General features: G+C 39.8%; 2 protein-coding genes and 1 long non-coding RNA gene across 4 annotated transcripts; all 3 read right to left on the bottom strand.

Moving 5' to 3' along the window:
* Positions 1 to 261: 261 nt before the first annotated feature.
* On the bottom strand, positions 262 to 3,035 carry LOC103994756 (uncharacterized). Of its 2 annotated transcripts, none has more exons than XR_010475978.1 (2): positions 2,953 to 3,035; positions 262 to 1,348 (listed from the first exon to the last, which is right to left on the bottom strand). It is a non-coding gene; the product is annotated as an uncharacterized LOC103994756 (long non-coding RNA). The 2 variants fall into 2 exon arrangements; XR_010475977.1 differs by having other exon boundaries at positions 262 to 1,366; positions 2,953 to 3,032.
* A 1,352-nt stretch (positions 3,036 to 4,387) lies between these two features.
* On the bottom strand, positions 4,388 to 6,705 carry LOC103994712 (pentatricopeptide repeat-containing protein At2g15630, mitochondrial). Its single transcript, XM_009415131.3, has one exon. The coding sequence runs from the start codon at positions 6,680 to 6,682 to the stop codon at positions 4,772 to 4,774; it is 1,911 nt and encodes a 636-aa protein (XP_009413406.2). The 5' UTR covers positions 6,683 to 6,705; the 3' UTR covers positions 4,388 to 4,771.
* Positions 6,706 to 9,161: 2,456 nt separating this feature from the next.
* On the bottom strand, positions 9,162 to 10,377 carry LOC108953584 (protein FAF-like, chloroplastic). The gene has a single exon (XM_018830186.2). It carries the CDS (start codon positions 10,257 to 10,259, stop codon positions 9,477 to 9,479), a length of 783 nt encoding a protein of 260 aa, XP_018685731.2. The 5' UTR covers positions 10,260 to 10,377; the 3' UTR covers positions 9,162 to 9,476.
* Positions 10,378 to 17,161: the final 6,784 nt, after the last annotated feature.

Raw genomic sequence — 17,161 nt, 5'->3', positions numbered from 1 at the left:
AGAAATTAGTGGGCACGTTTAATTGGTACCTACAGTCAATGCCATGCCCAAATCAGTCGTCAAAATTGATCCAAAAGTCAGAGAAAAAGGAGAGAGAAAAAAATCTTCACATCAATCTACAATTAAAAAAATATTATTTGGATGATTTAAAACAATTAAGGTTACAAACAATTAAAAAAATATTCCTAATTTTCAAATATAAAATCCAACTTGTCTTTGCCTACATTATTAATGAGTACATTAATTAAGGATTTACAAAAATATAAATCAATTTCAACAATTTTGAAGCATAATAATGAAACCAACCATACAATGTCATGTACATCGGTGACCAAAGATAATAGAATCGTTTGCTTGTAGACGAAGAAATAAAGGATTCTTGTCATTACCGAGTCTAAGACAAGTCAGTCTCACCCAAATAGAGGTCATTTATGGAATAATCAAGCCATGGCCATGGCCACAAAATTCACACATCCGCGGCCTGTAGCATTCCTTGATTCTCCAAGGACAAAGGAAGTTTCACAGCCCATGTTATGCATAGAAAATTCGGTGGTCGCAAACAGCAGACCAGGAGAAGGCCTTAGTCCCCACATTTGAGTTGCAAATCAATTTGTTGGGGAAAATAATTCTCGAGTTGAAGAAACAGGAAGGAAATCATCTTGACTGGTCATTAGCTTTAACATGAGGGAAGAAAACAAATCAGTCGGTCATCGGAAGTTTCAAGTGCTCCAATAATTCTTTCCTATACATGGAGGACAACGATGAATCTGATGAGAGACACTTCATATTGTATATAAACTTCCAAGCACCATCACCATATTCCACTCTGGCAATCGAACGATAATTAATGGAGTACACACATTCCAGACGTCAGTCTCAGCTCTATCAATTGTCCAAAATTGCAAGTTCCAGATGATAGATCTCAAGAGAATACCAAATCATGCGACAAATTTGTCCTAGTGGGAGGTTCACTTCATCAAGAAGACCTTCCAAGACAACAAGCTGATACAAAAGAGCAAGCTTCTCATCTTGTATCAACTTCAAGGGTGGAATGGAAAACTTGCCCTTTCTCACACATAGTTGGCCTCTGTCATTGTTTCAGCTCTTTCATCTTGGCTGCTCTTCACTGGAATGCCCCCACATCATCAACAGTACCCGGGCTTCACTGCCACCTTAACAAGAGCAAAGAGACCAAAGCCACCACTGTAGCATCTCCAATCCTGGTTCAAGCCTCACCCTATAGTGCTCCAATTTGATCTACCAAGCAACCCCTGCTGCTCGGTCGATCAGCGCCAACTTAAAACCACCAAATCATATTGTCAGACCCCTCCACAGCTACCAGGAAGGACTGCAAGGGTTGCAGCAACTGTGGATTATCCATGAGGAAGAGGGCAAAGAAAAGACTATGATTAGGGTTAGCATCTGGCTATGGGAGAAAAGAATGAGATGAAGAAAGAGGACAGAGGAATCTAGTGGACAACCATGAGAGGGGAAAATGGAGCCAAGCCCTGATCGAAAGAATTCCAATGGCCAAACGGGAAGCTTATGAATTGAATTAACCAAACATGCATATGCATTTGGTTCAGTCTGCATTGTGCCAATTTGTTAATGGTTGATAACCAAAACCGAACCAAGCACATCCAAAAGCAAAACAATCCACTTTTCTAAAAATACCCAGTTCAAAAACTATCATCTTTTCAAACTGAAACAGTAAGCAAAACTAGTTTTGCATGATTGGAATTACCATATAGGAGTACAGATACATGCTTTCTTTGGATCATGCAGGAAACCAATTTTTACGCATTACATTAATAGAATATGTAATTAACCATTAATAAACAACCAGAAAAATGCAAAATTTCACTGTCACAAAGAAAAGAATGTATCACTTGTATGAAAAATATAAAGTTGACTGATCCTAAAGTTCATAACCAATAAGCAATCATTTATCCAAAAAATTGTGTAGAACACTAGAACATGGGGAAAAACAATCATTTTTGTGGCAGCTTCCTTATCTAGAAAATAACATAATGGTAGACGCCACCATCAAAATCAGTGCCAACAACACATGAAATCTCAAGTTACAGACAACCTTTCAAGAAAGAAAACTAAAACAGCAAAGTTGATGTAAGTGTCCAAGGATCAGCCTAGAAATTTGATCAATGAAGAAAACATGACCGCAGTCAGATGGTTTCTAGCATCCTACTCGGTATATAGGGAGAAGTCTAGGCCAACATTCATAATTAAAATGCAGCCCACGCCTTTTTCTTTTCTCCAACCCATTGTCATGCACAAGCATGATCCACTTAATGTAGAAGAGCTTGCGACAACCACAGTGCTACAACTTGAGCAAGGGCAAGGGTCCTCTTCCTTTGGCCCAAAACCATCTCATTGCAATCATATATGTCCTCTTGCTCAGACCTTTTACAATTAAGCCATCATATCCTTTTTTAAAGTACATCAATGGTGTACAACTTGCTCTCTTAAAAATTCAGGAGCAAATTATCTAACCAACGATAAGAACTTACTCGAAATGAACTATTTCATTTGCAGCCACAAAATTAAAGGACTCATTAAGCAAGCAACCTATTAGAATCAACAACACAATCGAAGGTTAAAGAGAGAAACACATGACAACCGATCAGGTGAAGTATAACATTGGTCGAAAACAACTGCCACTACTGAGGCCATCATTAAGTGCTCCAAATGAATTGAAGCAACAGATCAAAGGCGAAGAAGGGGGAAATGAGGCCACTAGAGATTATAGTTCAAAATGAGAAACGGGAGAGAAACACAATTAACAGATCTAAAACACAAGCCTTGGATCAACAACGATGTGACAAATGAAGGCATATAGAATGGCATCATTGGATGCGCAAAAGAACCGTTCGATGTCAACAAGGAAGATCAGACATCTACTGTAAGTACAACAGCAAGTCGAGGAGGACGCACCGCTTCTCCGTTCCGTCGATGGCTGCGAATGCCATCGAAGAGGAACGGAAGAGGCGGCAGCGGAGGAAGAAGGCAAAAATAAGACAGAAGCGAGCGGCGGCTAGGGTTTAAGTACCGGTTCTCTTATAGCGTAGACAAAATTACATATACGTCTCTCTACAGGAAGTGATTTACGTATTCATCCTTCATTTTAGCGCAATGACCACGAGGTTAGAATTGATACATTAGAATTGAATCTTATATATTTTTTCACAAATTCATAATATCTTAATATAAATTATTTATATCATGATGAGAAAAAATATCATGATATGATCTAAATACATATGTGCATGATTGTCCGAGATAGAAACGTCAAACTACCTGTACAAAGATATAAATAGGGAAAGGTTTTTCCGATTCGATTCCTTCGACACTCAAATTAATATGTATGAGTGTGGAGGTAAGTAATAAAAAAAAGTAAACCCTCTCTTCATTGTGTTGAATATGAGCTATCACAAAGGGACAGAATATTTCATGAAATATTTTGTAAGGAGACAACCTCTAATCACTCCAATGATCCCTTCTTGACCTTTTGTATATACGTCCCCGAATTATCTACTTTAAACATGCTTTTGGACTCTGAATTGCTAACCACTATAATAGAAAATATTTATGTAATACATGCATCTATGATACTTATCATTTATTAAAAAAAAGGGATTCAAAATCTTATTTGATTTATTTATTTATTTTAAGATGTGTCAATTAAGTTATCTGATAAACACCTTCAATGTTGATAGCACGATCTATGTTTTTGATTGGGTTCAATCAAAACTTAACCAAATCAAACCAAATTTGGGATTTTTTTTTTAAAACAAACTTGGGATTCAAATGCCATCACTTGTCTTTCAAAATTTAAGAGTTCATAATTTAAGATAATGTTTATGGATTGAAACCACAAGTTTTGAACTAACTGCCAAATTGTCACTCCCAGTAGATATTGATAGTTTTGACATTGGTACTTTCAAACATATAAATTGAAGTATGCTAGTAATCGCTGGAGAAATTATGTGGACTAATTCTACCTGCTTCTGTAAAGGAAATATGAATAATCTGCAAATGCACAGAACATTAAGTCCTCGACTTTCTTCTGATTGTGTTACTGTGTTGTTTATCACAATAAAGGCTTTTCCAAAAAGTCAGATCCATTTGACCAAGTTTCATATTCCAATGCCTAGTTTGACCAGTCCACAAGTCACACCAAAGGAAACAGCCTTAGCAGATGATACCATCAAAGATATTGGTCATAACATATAGCAGCAGTTCATCTTAGATCACACAACACAATGCTTTGCTAAGTCGTAATCAAGTATTAATCTTAAGATACCTAAGCAAGAACATACGTTGTTCAATTGTGCACTAAACTGCCACCAAGATGGAAAAGGTCTGAACATCCAGCAAAAAAAATAATAATTGAATTCACTTGGTTTCTGAACTATTAATATCCAACTAATTTCCAGAACCATTTTTCATGCTACAATATGGATTACAATGTCTCTGATTAACTCATCAAACAAATAAAAACAAGTGCCTATGCCTTCTCTACCTAGTGGATGGTGACTCAAAACAATTCCTTAGGGACATATAAATACCAATCACCAAGAAATGAACACCTTGACACCTTCAGTATAATGTGTCAGCAAGGAGCCAACTATCCATGATATAACTGGACAGATTTCATCAAATGATCGAGTATAAGTTCAGATAAGTTACGACGAAGATGTGCTGCAGCAGTTTCACCATTGAATTTGGTGGACATGAGCTTGACACATTAACGTTACTCATTCTTTATTGTGTTCTTGCCATCGCCGAGGCCCTCAATCAGTGCCATGTACGTACTGTCAACAGGAGTGATACCTTTGCTCACCATCTCCTTAAGAAGCTGCTCAGCATGATCGCCTTCCCCATTTTTACACAAACCTTGTATCAGGGCATTGTATGTTATAAGTGTAGGATTGAAACCCCTACTCAGCATTAAATCTCTTACACTTAAAGCATCCTTCACATCACCTCTTCTGCTATAACCACTGATTAAAGTATTATAACTAACAAGATCAGGTATGATCCCCCGTCTGGTCATCTCGTCAATTAGTCCACGGGCCTCTTCAACTTTTCCCAACAAACAGAGCCCCCTCATCAGTGAATTGAAAGTAACTTCATCAGGAGCTATCTTTTTTCTCTCCAGCTCCTTCAGAAGCTCGAAAGCTCGCTCCATTTTTCCACCACCACAATGTCCATCAATTAATGCATTATACATCACGAGATCCGGCAACAAACCCTTATGCATGGCCTCTTTAAATAAACCATCGGCCTCAGCTAATCGGTTTTTCTTACAAAAACCGTAAATCAAGGAAGTGTAAGTTACCCTAGTTGGACGAATCCCTTTCCCTTTCATCTCCTCAAACATCTTGAATGCCTTATCGGCATTCCCTTCCTTGCAGTACCCATTGATCAAAATGTTAAATGTGATTGCATCAGGTACCATTCCTTTTTGTTCCATCTCTTTAATCAAAGTATGAGCCTCCTCGTTCCACCCCTCCATGAACAAAGCATGAACAAGCAAATTGTAGGTGCACACAGTTGGCTCGATTCCCTTCTCCACCATCTCATCCCTGTACCTAAATGAATCATCCAAGTTTCCCTTGTTGCAGCACCCATCAATCAAAGCATTGTAGGTTACGGCAGTTGGGACCAAACCTCTGTCTTGCATTTCAACAAACATCATCGATGCATCTTGCAGCCGCCCTTCCTTGCACAGCCCAGAAATGAGTGTGCCATAGGTGTAGGAATCGGGCTCAATCGCCTTCTCCCTCATGATATCCAACATCTCGATACCCATTTGGACCTTGCCGCGTGAGCAATGCCCATGTATAATGGTGTTATAGGTGATGACTGTCGGCCAAACCCCAAAGCTCTCCATGTGCTGCATGAAAGCTTTAGCCTTTTTGAGCTTCCCTTCCTTGCACAACACATTGATCATGATGTTGAACGTCACAACAGTCGAGGGAATCCTCATACGAAACATTTCGGCATACAAAACCCAAGCTCTGTCTTTGTGATCCGACTTCAAGAACGCGCTCAACAAAGCGTTGCAAGACTCGATCCTTGGAACAAAGTTGGCATCTTTCATGAGATAGAACACTTGCAGAGCTCTCTCCGGCTCTCCGGCGTCGGCGTAGGCCTTGAGCAACAGATCGAACACCACAGGGGGGTCAGAGAGCTCGAGCTCCTGGTGGGCTTCGACAAGGGCGTCGAAGAGATGCTTTGGGAGGTCGGAGCGGCGGGCGCTGATGGCTTTCTTGAGGAGTTGGAGGGCGGGGTTGGGCGGGCGGAGGGAGGAGAGGATTGCGGCGGCGGTAGAGAGGGAGCGGAGATCGAGGCGGTGGAGTCCAACGCGGTGGAGGAAGCGGGGGATGAGGTCGGGGGAGGGGCGGAGGCGGAGGAGGACGGCGGAGAGGAGAGGATGGGAGAGGCGGGGTAGAAGGGGGTCGAGAGCAGGCCAACGGCAACAGCGCACGGAGGCGGCGATGGCATCCGCATCTAGTTCAAGGGAATCGGCAGCCTGCCGTGGAGTGGAGGTGGAGGAGGAGGAGGAGAAGGCTGCGGCGGGGAGCACGTCGCAAGGGGAGCGGCGGGCGACGGCGACGCTCGCGAGGCATCGCCGCCCGAGGCTGCCGTCGCGGGTCATCACGGGGTTTAAGCGCCACTTGGTTCCGCTTCAAGATGTGATCTAACGATGCAAATATATCGACGGGCCCAAATAACCCGCAAATCCAACCCGAATCCGAACTAAATTGCGGGTTATCGGATCTTAAAACAACACCGATTGCGTTAATAAAAAGAATACGGAGATTTTGTTTTCTAAATAATTATGACTATTGCTAGGCATCATTACCGTAATTGAATTTCATGTCATTCTTTATTCTCATCAATATTTCACCTTTAAACTAGCACCAACTTCATGTGATGTAATTTGCTTTATAAGACCTCTTTTGTTTTACATGCATATTATCTTCCGATAAAGAAATGGTTCAAGGTTAGAGGTATTAATGTCCGAGTTTTATGTATATTAAATTATATCTAAAATATAATTAAAATAAAAATAATATATATCAATATGATTTATGATATTTATGTTTTATGAATATGATAAATGATATTGGGTCGATTATGTGTTGCGATCAGAATCGACCTAATCACACTTTGATATTTGTCCTTAGAAAGTTGATGAGCTCCACCCTCTTATTTTTTATAAGAATAACATCAATTCTAATCATGTGATTAGGTCGTTTCTAAATCAAAAAAAATACTTCAACCAATAATTTATGGTAGAATTGAAATCTTGATTCATCTCAAGGATTGTTTAGAGTTATTTTTGAACTCCTTATAGTAGAGTTAAAAACTTCATAAACATATGGTAAGTAGAGACTATGGTTAGGGTCAACCTTACATGAATAGCATTGTAAGTCAAAGAGGTATTAACTACCTAGGAACGTTGCTTTATCAAAATTTTCAGATTGAATGTCACACATAAATTGATCATCCTAAGAGGGTAGATGGAGTCGTTTGTAAATCTAAATGAAGTAGAAGACATCTAGACGATGTAAGTCACTTGCAAAAGCCAAATGCATCGAACTAGATGATGATCTAAACTATATCGATCACTATTGTTATATAGAGGACATTAATGATCCGAGTTGAGGAGTTCAGCCTCCTCCTCAAAGTAATTTTTGGTTCTACAGTGAGTTAGTGTCTCTTCCCAATTTTATAGTTGGGGACTTATTGTCCTCATAGTGAATTGCTAGATGAATTCTTCGGTTCTTTGACGAGATATGATAACGTAGTTAGGTCGATTGCTAGTGGTGCCAACTTGGAGTTTCATGCCATACTTGGGATCCAATTAGGTTGGGGTAATTAATGTGTGATTCTGAGCAAATGCAAGTTCAAAGTTGTGCCAATTGTGGAAGGAATGGAATGATTGACTGGCATTATTCTCATATAAAAATCTAGACTGAAAACATGTACATACCCTCAAGTGAGGTGAGTTCTCAACTCATATCGAAAAGCTTAGATCATCGAAAAGACATAGATATCCAAGCACAAGACAAAAGACAACGAACACAACAGTTGTTCGTCAGCCCTGCGTAAGTCCAAGGAATCTAATGCAAGACCTAAAACTCTACATTGGCATATTTCCCCACCAAAAAGCTAAAAGAAATATGCTTATCGACGAATGATGCGAAGGCTTTATATGATATGTATGACCTGACAACAAATTCTCTCCATTTGCATTCATGAAGATCTAACCATAGAAAGCTTTGCACTGTTTCCCGTGATGCAATATGTCTCGTAGCTGTAAAGTTCGGAATGCCAATATACTTCCATTTGCCTCCTCTAGTATAAAGTTATGAACAGTACTTTCTTCTTCTTCTTCTTCTTCTTCCTTTTTCTCTGGATTGATTCCTTTATGATGGCAATCAGGAAAGACCTGTGAATCCAGAAAAAAGAAGTCAAAAAGAGTGTTTGCCACCCACTGATGATGATAGGAGATGGGAGTGTGAATGAGTTATTTATTGTACATTTTTTAGCGTCTCTCATAATTTTGTTTAGTGTGAGAAAAGTTTCTAATTAATTTTATTAAAAGAATAAAAATGTGCCTCACATGCTTCATTCGAGTAATCTCTCTTCAAAGTCATCACTGCTACATATTCTGATCCATTTCAATCCATAAAATACCAAGCTCGATTGATGTCACAGGAAATTGGCTATGAAGAGAAACAAGTCTATGAAATCTAATCGATGTGCTCATTGGAAGATCTGATTTCCCCTCTGATCTGCAGATATCTCTTTTATTCTTTGATGAGCAAAGTCTGAGGTGTTACTTACAATTAAAGTAACACAATCTTTCTTTTTATGGAAAAGGAGAAAAAGGAAAAATATTCCTTTCACTATCTATCTATCTGTCACGTACTCTTAGAATAGTTCAATCAATCTAAATTGTTACATTAGATTTTGATGAAATATATCCTATTTTTATTTATTTTATTTTATGTGAGTAGCAGTGAAATATTAATAAGAAATATATTTATATGTATATTTAGTGGAGTCCAATGAGATTTTGCTTTGCTATCTATCATCTTAATTTTTTTCACTGATGCCATTCCATATGAGACACAATCTAATTTAATATATATATTTGATGATAACATAAATATTTTTGAACTGATTAGAGATGTTAGTCATTGTTATTCTGACAAGTAATCTCCATTCATATGAAGCGCAATTCTTCTTCAGTCCTAAATTTCACGTCTCTAGCAGTACACATAAACTGTATTCTTATTGGTGCTGAGAAGAAACCTCTGTGAACAACTCTTCTGATCACCTTCTTTCTTTCTTTTCTCTTTGTGCTGTGTCATTAGAAGATGGAGAGAGGCTGCCTCGAGGAGGAACTCTCGGTGAGTGTGGCAATCACCAAGAACTAGTCAAAGCTGTTGACCCTTCTCTTCTTGCTCCTCCTCCTCATCATCGTCATCATCATCATCATCATCTTCGTCTTCGTCGGGATGGAGCAGTTGCAGTTTTAGCCGCCCATCTTCGCGTGAAGCATGCAACAAGTCCTGCGTGGGGATTCTGACCTCTCTCAGAACAAACCTTCCGTTCTGCCTGAAAGATCTGAAGTAGCTCCATGACTTGCCGCTGCGACCTATCGAGGATATCGGCGGTGGAAACCCACCGGGCTCCGTTCTCGCACCAGAGCAGTTCCTCGGGTGGCCACCGTCACTGTTAACCCTTTCGGCGTCGACCTTCTCCTTCCGGTGACCGCGACTCCACTCGTCGCCGCCGTCCTTCATCAAGTCATCGACTCCATCGGAGCTCTCTGACCCCAGGCGTTCGGTGCACAGCTGCAGCTTGTCCGACTTCTTCGGAGGGAAGCCGCGGTTGCTGCTGCTGCTGCTCGAGTCACATGCGTCCTGCTTCTTGTCCAGGCCGAGAAGAGAGTCCAGGGACGATTTGTCGCCACGGCCGCGCGTGCAGTTCTGGTCGAGGTCGGACAAGTCGAACGACGGGGCGCGGTCGGCCGCGGTGGCAGGCGGCGGCGCGGGCGTCTCTTGGAAGTGGATCTCGCCGAAGATCTCGGTGAAGCAGGAGTTGTCGACTGGTTCGTTGGGCATGATTTGATTCCGGGAAGAGAGGGAATCGATCAGCGTGGGGTTTTCCGGCATCGGCTTCTCGAACAGTGAGCTCAAGCTGCCACAGACGGCCATGATCGTGTTGGTGACGTGAGAAGCACGAGGGTTTGGTCTGAAACGATCGGCTGTGAAGAGCGAAGGGTGAGGGAGGAGAAGAAGGAAAGGCGGAGATACGAATGGCTTACAACTCTAGAAGGGATATGGCATTCAGGGAATAAGAATGGGTGGTGGTGGCGATGGAGGATTCTTCTGCATGTGTCATGATAACCACATACTTCTTCTGCATGGCTTTGGCTCTCTCTCTCTCTCTCTCTCTCTACAACAAAAAAAAGAAATATATTTCCTTTACAATGAAACAAACTCTTGCCGTTTATACTTATATAAATGTAAATTCTTCTAAGGGAGATGTATTTATATATGTGTTTTATAATTATATATATATATATGTGATTCATAATCATAAAAAAATTATATATCTACGATTAATAACCATATTAATAGGTATCAATCATCGGAACAATATATAATTATAATATATAATTACACGGTTTTTATTAGGATCAAGAGCACTAGGGGGTGAATTAGTGCAACGGAGTTCGTACGATTTCGATAAGAAAGATTCGGAAATCGCTTTAACTTGTGATCAAGTAAGATACAGTTCAAGTAAAGATATAAAGATATTTTACGATTAAAATAGAGAACAGAATGTATTTAATAACCATATTAATAGGTATCAATCATCGGAACAATATATAATCACACAGTTTTATATGAATCATCATAGTAATAATATATGAATTTTTCATGCTGAGAGTAACTGTGGTAATGGCTGTAATAGAGCATTTCAACTTGTGAACCATAACATTAGTAATAGATCATTTCAACCCATATTTGAGCTTACAGAAGTAATTATAGTAACTGAGTATATTACACTGCAAAACTCAAAAGCAAACATAGTAAAGATTATTTTAGGTTCCAAAAGATACTTAATAGTAATAGATATTTTCATGTGCAAAATAATTATTATAAGGACAGTTTCTCTAGAAAACCTTAAGTTTTTATTTCTTTTCTAACTTTGCACCTCCTTTTTTTTTCAATTTATTCCCACATCGAACCCCTAATTTTCAAAATGATAAAAATAATTTTCAATATTTTTTTTAATATTTTCTCCTCTAATTCATAACATTGAATCAGACTATTCAATTGAATCATTTGAACCAACCCTAAACCTACTTAGATCGATCCAAAATAAATAATATCAAATAATTAATTATTATTATTACTAATTTATATCAATAAAAAATAATATATAAAAATAATTTAATTCATAAAAATATTTAAAATAAATACATTTAAAAAATAATATTGTTAAATATAAATAAAGAATAGTATAATAATAATAATAATAATAATACATTTTAAAAATAAACAATTTTGTGTTCAAGAAATCTTCAAAATAAATTTAAAAGGCTTAGATGACCATTATTTTTTTTAATTTTAAGCCTTTAAAATATTTTACTAATTTTGACTCTTAGAAAATTAAATTTATATAATTTAATGATTCAATAAATAAAAAAACATATCTTAAATACTTAAAAATTAAATAATCATTTAAGAGTTTTCAAGTCATTTCAAATATTTTATAAAAAATTTATTTTAAAAAAAATTAAGAGGTCAGTGATACTTTTTTTAAATATAACCCAAAATGGTGTAATTGGGTCTAAAACTTATTAAAATAAATCTAAACTTGCTAGACAACTTTGAAAAGGTCCAAGATAGATAAAATCAAAAGATTTTCTATTTTTGTGGTATATTCAGCATGTAAATTTTATAAAATTTGATGAATCCATGAACCAATGTGCAAATGTAACAAAAGGGTTCATGGAAGCACCCAAATTTATGTTATTTAGGTGAAATTAATTTTTTTTCAATATATTCAAAAGCTGGATTAATAAGAATATGATCATTTAAATTTTTAAAAATATAAAAATGCCATAATGTTATCCATCTGAGATCATTTCAAAGGTTTCCATGAAGTTTGAGGTTGTTTTTTGACTAGGTTTAGGCACAGTTACATTAGTTTTGAATATGGTCCAAAAAAATAGTGTAACAAGGTCTAAATCTTATTATTTATGGATAATTTTAAAATAGCTTTCAATTCAATTATAAAGTGTAAATGTTATAAAAGAGTTCATGGATTCATCAAAATATATCAAAATTAGGTGAAATCAAAAAGTTTCAACATATTTCAAGCTGAATTAATCACAAAATTATCATTTAAATTTATAAAAATAAAAAATATATATTGTACTTTTGTCCATCTGGTTTTCAACAAGTTTGATCTTGTTTTGATAGGGTTTAGACCTAGTTACACTATATTTGAATAGGGCTAAAAATAATATAATCGGGTATAAATCTTAGTATTTTTTAACCAAAATTTCAAAATAGCTTTCAAACCAACTATCAAGTGTAAATGTTACAAAAAGAGTTTATTTATTCATCATAAGTTATGAAATTTAGGTGAATTTAAAAAGTTCAACCTATTCACAAGTTGAATTAATAAAAACAATGATCATTTAAAATCCCAAAAATGGAAAATATTGTCATTTTGTCTATCTGGAACCATTTCAAAAATTTTCATAAAGTTTGACATTGTTTTAAATAAGTTTAGACATGGTTACATTATTTTGAATAAAAATCAAAACAATGTAACTTATATCGTCTCTAAGTCTTGATGTTTTAAAACCAAACTTTAAGATAAACTACAATTATCAAGTATAAATTGTTGGGATCAAGGTCGGCACTAAGAGGGGGGTGAACTAGTGTAGCAGATAAAAACGTCAACTTCGTCAAATCTCTCGTACGTTGAAAACAGATTCCGACGTAAAAGCTATTTTGTAAAGAACTTTAACATAAGATCAAAACGGAAGTATAGTTGATGTAAAGCAACGGATGCAGTTTGCAGATAAGATAAGGAGCAGAATGTAAATGCAAACCGAGATTTAGAGTGGTTCGGTCAATCTTGACCTACATCTACTTTTGACTTCCTCCTTCGACAAGGTCACCGACGTCCACTAAAGGTCTTCCTTCAATAGGTGAAGACCAACTCCTTCTTACACCCCTCTTCTCCTTTTCATGGGTTTATGAGACAACCCTTATAAGCACTCACACTCCTCTTACAAAATTCTAAACTTAGAGTGGGGGAGGGAATTTCTAAAGTGATTTCTACAGCGTTTCTTTTCTTTTTTGCTCTCTGTGCTTGTGTGCTTTAACCCGAGATGAGAGGGGTATTTATATGTTTTAAGTCGATTCAAACTTGGAGCCTAAAAACTTCTCATCCCTGGTTCCCCGGGTATGGGCGGTACCACCGCCCAATGTCAGTCTGACTGACACTGCCCTGGGCAGTACCACCGCCCAAGTCTAGTGATACCACCGCTTGGGGGCAATGCTGGGTGGTACCACCGCCTAGACTGGCGGTACCATTGCCTGGCACCCTGCTAGGGGCAGTACAATTGCCTAGACTAGCAGTACCATCGCCTGACACGGTCTCGAAGACTGTGCCACGATGGTGAGATTCCTTAGGGTACTGTTTGGGCTTCTTATTGGGCCCAACATAGTTCTTACATAGGCCTAGCTAGTTCATAATTGGGTTGGCCCAATCCAAGCCCAATTACGTGCTAACTACGATTCCTAAGACATATTCTAAGCTAAACAAAGTTCATAAGTCTATTCTTCCAGCGAGCTTCCGACGATCTCTCGGCAATGTTCTGGCGGACTCCCAACAAGCTCCTAGACTTCACAACAATCTTCTTGGCAAGTTCCGACGAGTTTCTCTGGCAAGCTTCGAGACATCTCGGCTAGTTCCTCCAGAACTTCCGATGAACGTCCAGACTTCCGACGAACTCTCGAACTCCCAACGTGATCACGTCCTTGACTCCGGGACTTCAGTTTTCTTCATGCCTTGCTATCATAGTTAATCTTGCACATGTAAAATAAACTTTGATCTAGACAATTAATACTAAGCATTAATTAAGTTGTCTGGCATGTCATTGGTCTCTCGACGCTTCGTCCGATTCTTCAGCGCATCGTCCTCTCCTGCGGCCTATTGCCCAATTGGCCAGTTGACTCCACAACTCCGATATTTGGTCCGATGCCTGAATCCACGGCCCGAAGTCTTCTGTTGATACATTGATCGATCCACCGGCCCGATGTCCAATCTTCTGACATGTTCCTCCGGCCCAACCTGATTTTTCCTGCTTTAATTGTCTCATCCTGATCGAAGCATCTTGCATCACTTAAAATGCAGATTAAAACATAAACACATATTGATTGGTTTCATCATCAAAATCCGAAATTCAACGATCTCCCCCTTTTTGATGATAACAACCAACTAACGACGGAGTTAACCTTAACTCCCGGAGTTTAACCAAACTCCCCCTACCAATATGTCATACTGATAGAAACTCTTGGATTCAAATATCCAAGCAACATGTCATGATCATATTGCTAGTCATAGGTGCCCAACAAGCCAATCACATGAGTGATGGCACGTGTGACTTGATACAGAATCTTTTTGCTTATTATATTTTGGCGTATATCACTTTATAACTATTGCATAAATGCATATATATATATTGTGATGTCCTTGGATTTGTGCAATGGGAATCGGATCGTGATGAGATCACGATAATGAGATCGATTCACCTTCAAACACATATCCTAAATAATCCTGGTCATAGGTTACTCGAGAGAGACATCATGATAACCGGATAGACTGGTGTGTTGTATACCCATCCATATGATGGATGCAGCTGGTCTCATAGCTGCTCGTGTAGGGACACTAGGGATACAGTACAGGTGCTCATTGGAGAATGATTTCACTGATTGATCCGCTTACGGAATGCTGGATGGTTGATGATGCCTTATTGTCAGACAGCGATTCTGTAGTCCTAGTGGTGTATCTGGTTCTTAGACTTGAGACACCAAGGATGTCCTGTATGAGTGCTCCACTCTTTGATACCAGACTTATAGGTTTGGCTGTCCCAGATCTAGTACAGCTGGTCATTGGGAGTGGTAGTCGACCTTACGAGGGCTATTGAGTGTCGATAGAGGATCATCCACTCTCGGCGTCATAAGAGGAATATCTCATGTGTTCTTGTTCAGACAAATCCCTGGCCAGGGTCATTCGGGTTGAGAGAGAAAGAGTTCTCCGGGAGAATCCGATTAGAGAGAGACTCGAGTAGAAACCGTATAGGTCTGACAACACCATGCTCGATATACGATCTCTGGGATATTAGATGGATGAGGGACTATAGGTACATGGTAACTGAGGACAGACAGGTCCAATGGATTGGATTCCCTTGTATCGTCTGGGGACTACGGCGTAGTGGCCTAGTACGTCCGTAGTCGATGAGTCGAGTGAATTATTACAGAGATAATAATTCACTGAGTTAGAAGGAGTTCTGACAGGTATGACTCACGGCCAGCTCGATATTGGGCCTAGAGGGTCACACACATATGGTAGGCATTGCGATGAGTAGAGGTTCGGATGTGAGATATCCGACGGAGCCCTTGTCTTATTGGATGCAGATCCAATACCCACTAGGGAAGGACCCATTAGGGTTTGACACGGGATCTCTATAAATAGGAAGGATTCACAGCCTCATAGGCTAGAGTCTTTGCTTGCCTTTCCTATTCTCCTCTTCCTCTCCACCTCAGAGTAGGCCTGGAGTTTTGAGGAGCGTCGTCGCAACCGTACTGTGTGGATCACCGCTAGAGAGGAGGACGCTTGACCTCCTTCACCCTCTCCTAAGGATCTGCAAGGAAACAGGGATATACGATCTCCCTAGGTAACACAATCTCTATACGCAGTTTCATGTTTCGCGGATTTTTGCGCACCAATCATCGCACGACGACGAATATCTTTTTGGGAATCGGGGATTTTGTTTTCTTGTTTTTCCGCTGCGCATGTGATGTCGCCCCCATGATTTCCCAACAATGGTATCAGAGCCAGGTTGTTCGTGCGAATGATTGGTTTTGAACTGCGTGTGTTGTGTTTAGGAAGAATATTGACGTCAAAATCGTTGACGCAAAAGCGAGGAAGGGCAGCAACAGTTGCTGCCCTCGACCTGCATGCCTGCAGCCACCTGCAGCGGCAGCCGCAGCCGCAGCCAAGCAGCACAGCGCCGGCGCATGCGCAAGCGCTGTGCCTGCAGCAGCCGGCCGACGGTCTGCTTGCAGCAGGGTTGCTGCTGGCGGGGCTGGCAGCCCACGGGTAGAGGCGCCGCAGGTCAGCGGCGCCTGCCGCCGCTGCTCCCGCGGACGAAACCCCCCCCACAGGGGCGGCCGCCCGGCGGTACAGCACCGTCTGCGGAGGCAACGGCGCCCGAAGGGGGCACCCACCCGCAGCGGCATCGTCGCTAGCGGGCGTGCCGCCTGCAGGCGAGGGCAGTGCCCTCGCCCCGCCGCACAGGCCGCCGCCGGCAGGGTGGCGGCGGCGGCAGCAGCGAAAAGGGGAAAGGGTATTAGGGTTTTCTGGGCAAAAGACAATTTTACCCCTCGAAATTTGAGAAATTCCAGTTTCTGTCTTTTGTCCAAATTATGAAAATACCCTTAGGAATTGAGAAATTCCCTACATGTCCCTTATTTCAGAAAAATATTAATTAATTAAAAGGTTTAGTTGATTATTATTTTTATTATTATCTAGTAGTCCTACATGATGATGATTATTTATACATGTGATGTATGATGTGTGGACGGATGATCATGGACCGTGTGATGTGTATACTTGTGATTATTATTATTGAGGTCTGCGAACCTCCATTATATTTCTCGTTTATTGTCGGGCCTGCGTGCCTATGATTAAGTTGTAATCACATGAGGAGGCGCAGCGGGAGCGTGGATGCGATAGCGGGACCCACGAGACGGACGATCGTGATGCATGGAGATGCATCAAGATGTCGACGGAACCGACGAGG

The sequence above is a fragment of the Musa acuminata genome, chromosome BXJ1-8 (assembly GCF_036884655.1).
Source record: "Musa acuminata AAA Group cultivar baxijiao chromosome BXJ1-8, Cavendish_Baxijiao_AAA, whole genome shotgun sequence".
In the NCBI taxonomy this organism is placed as follows: domain Eukaryota; kingdom Viridiplantae; phylum Streptophyta; class Magnoliopsida; order Zingiberales; family Musaceae; genus Musa; species Musa acuminata.
Note: the sequence above shows the minus strand (reverse complement) of the source record. Positions and strands in the feature narration are given on the sequence as shown.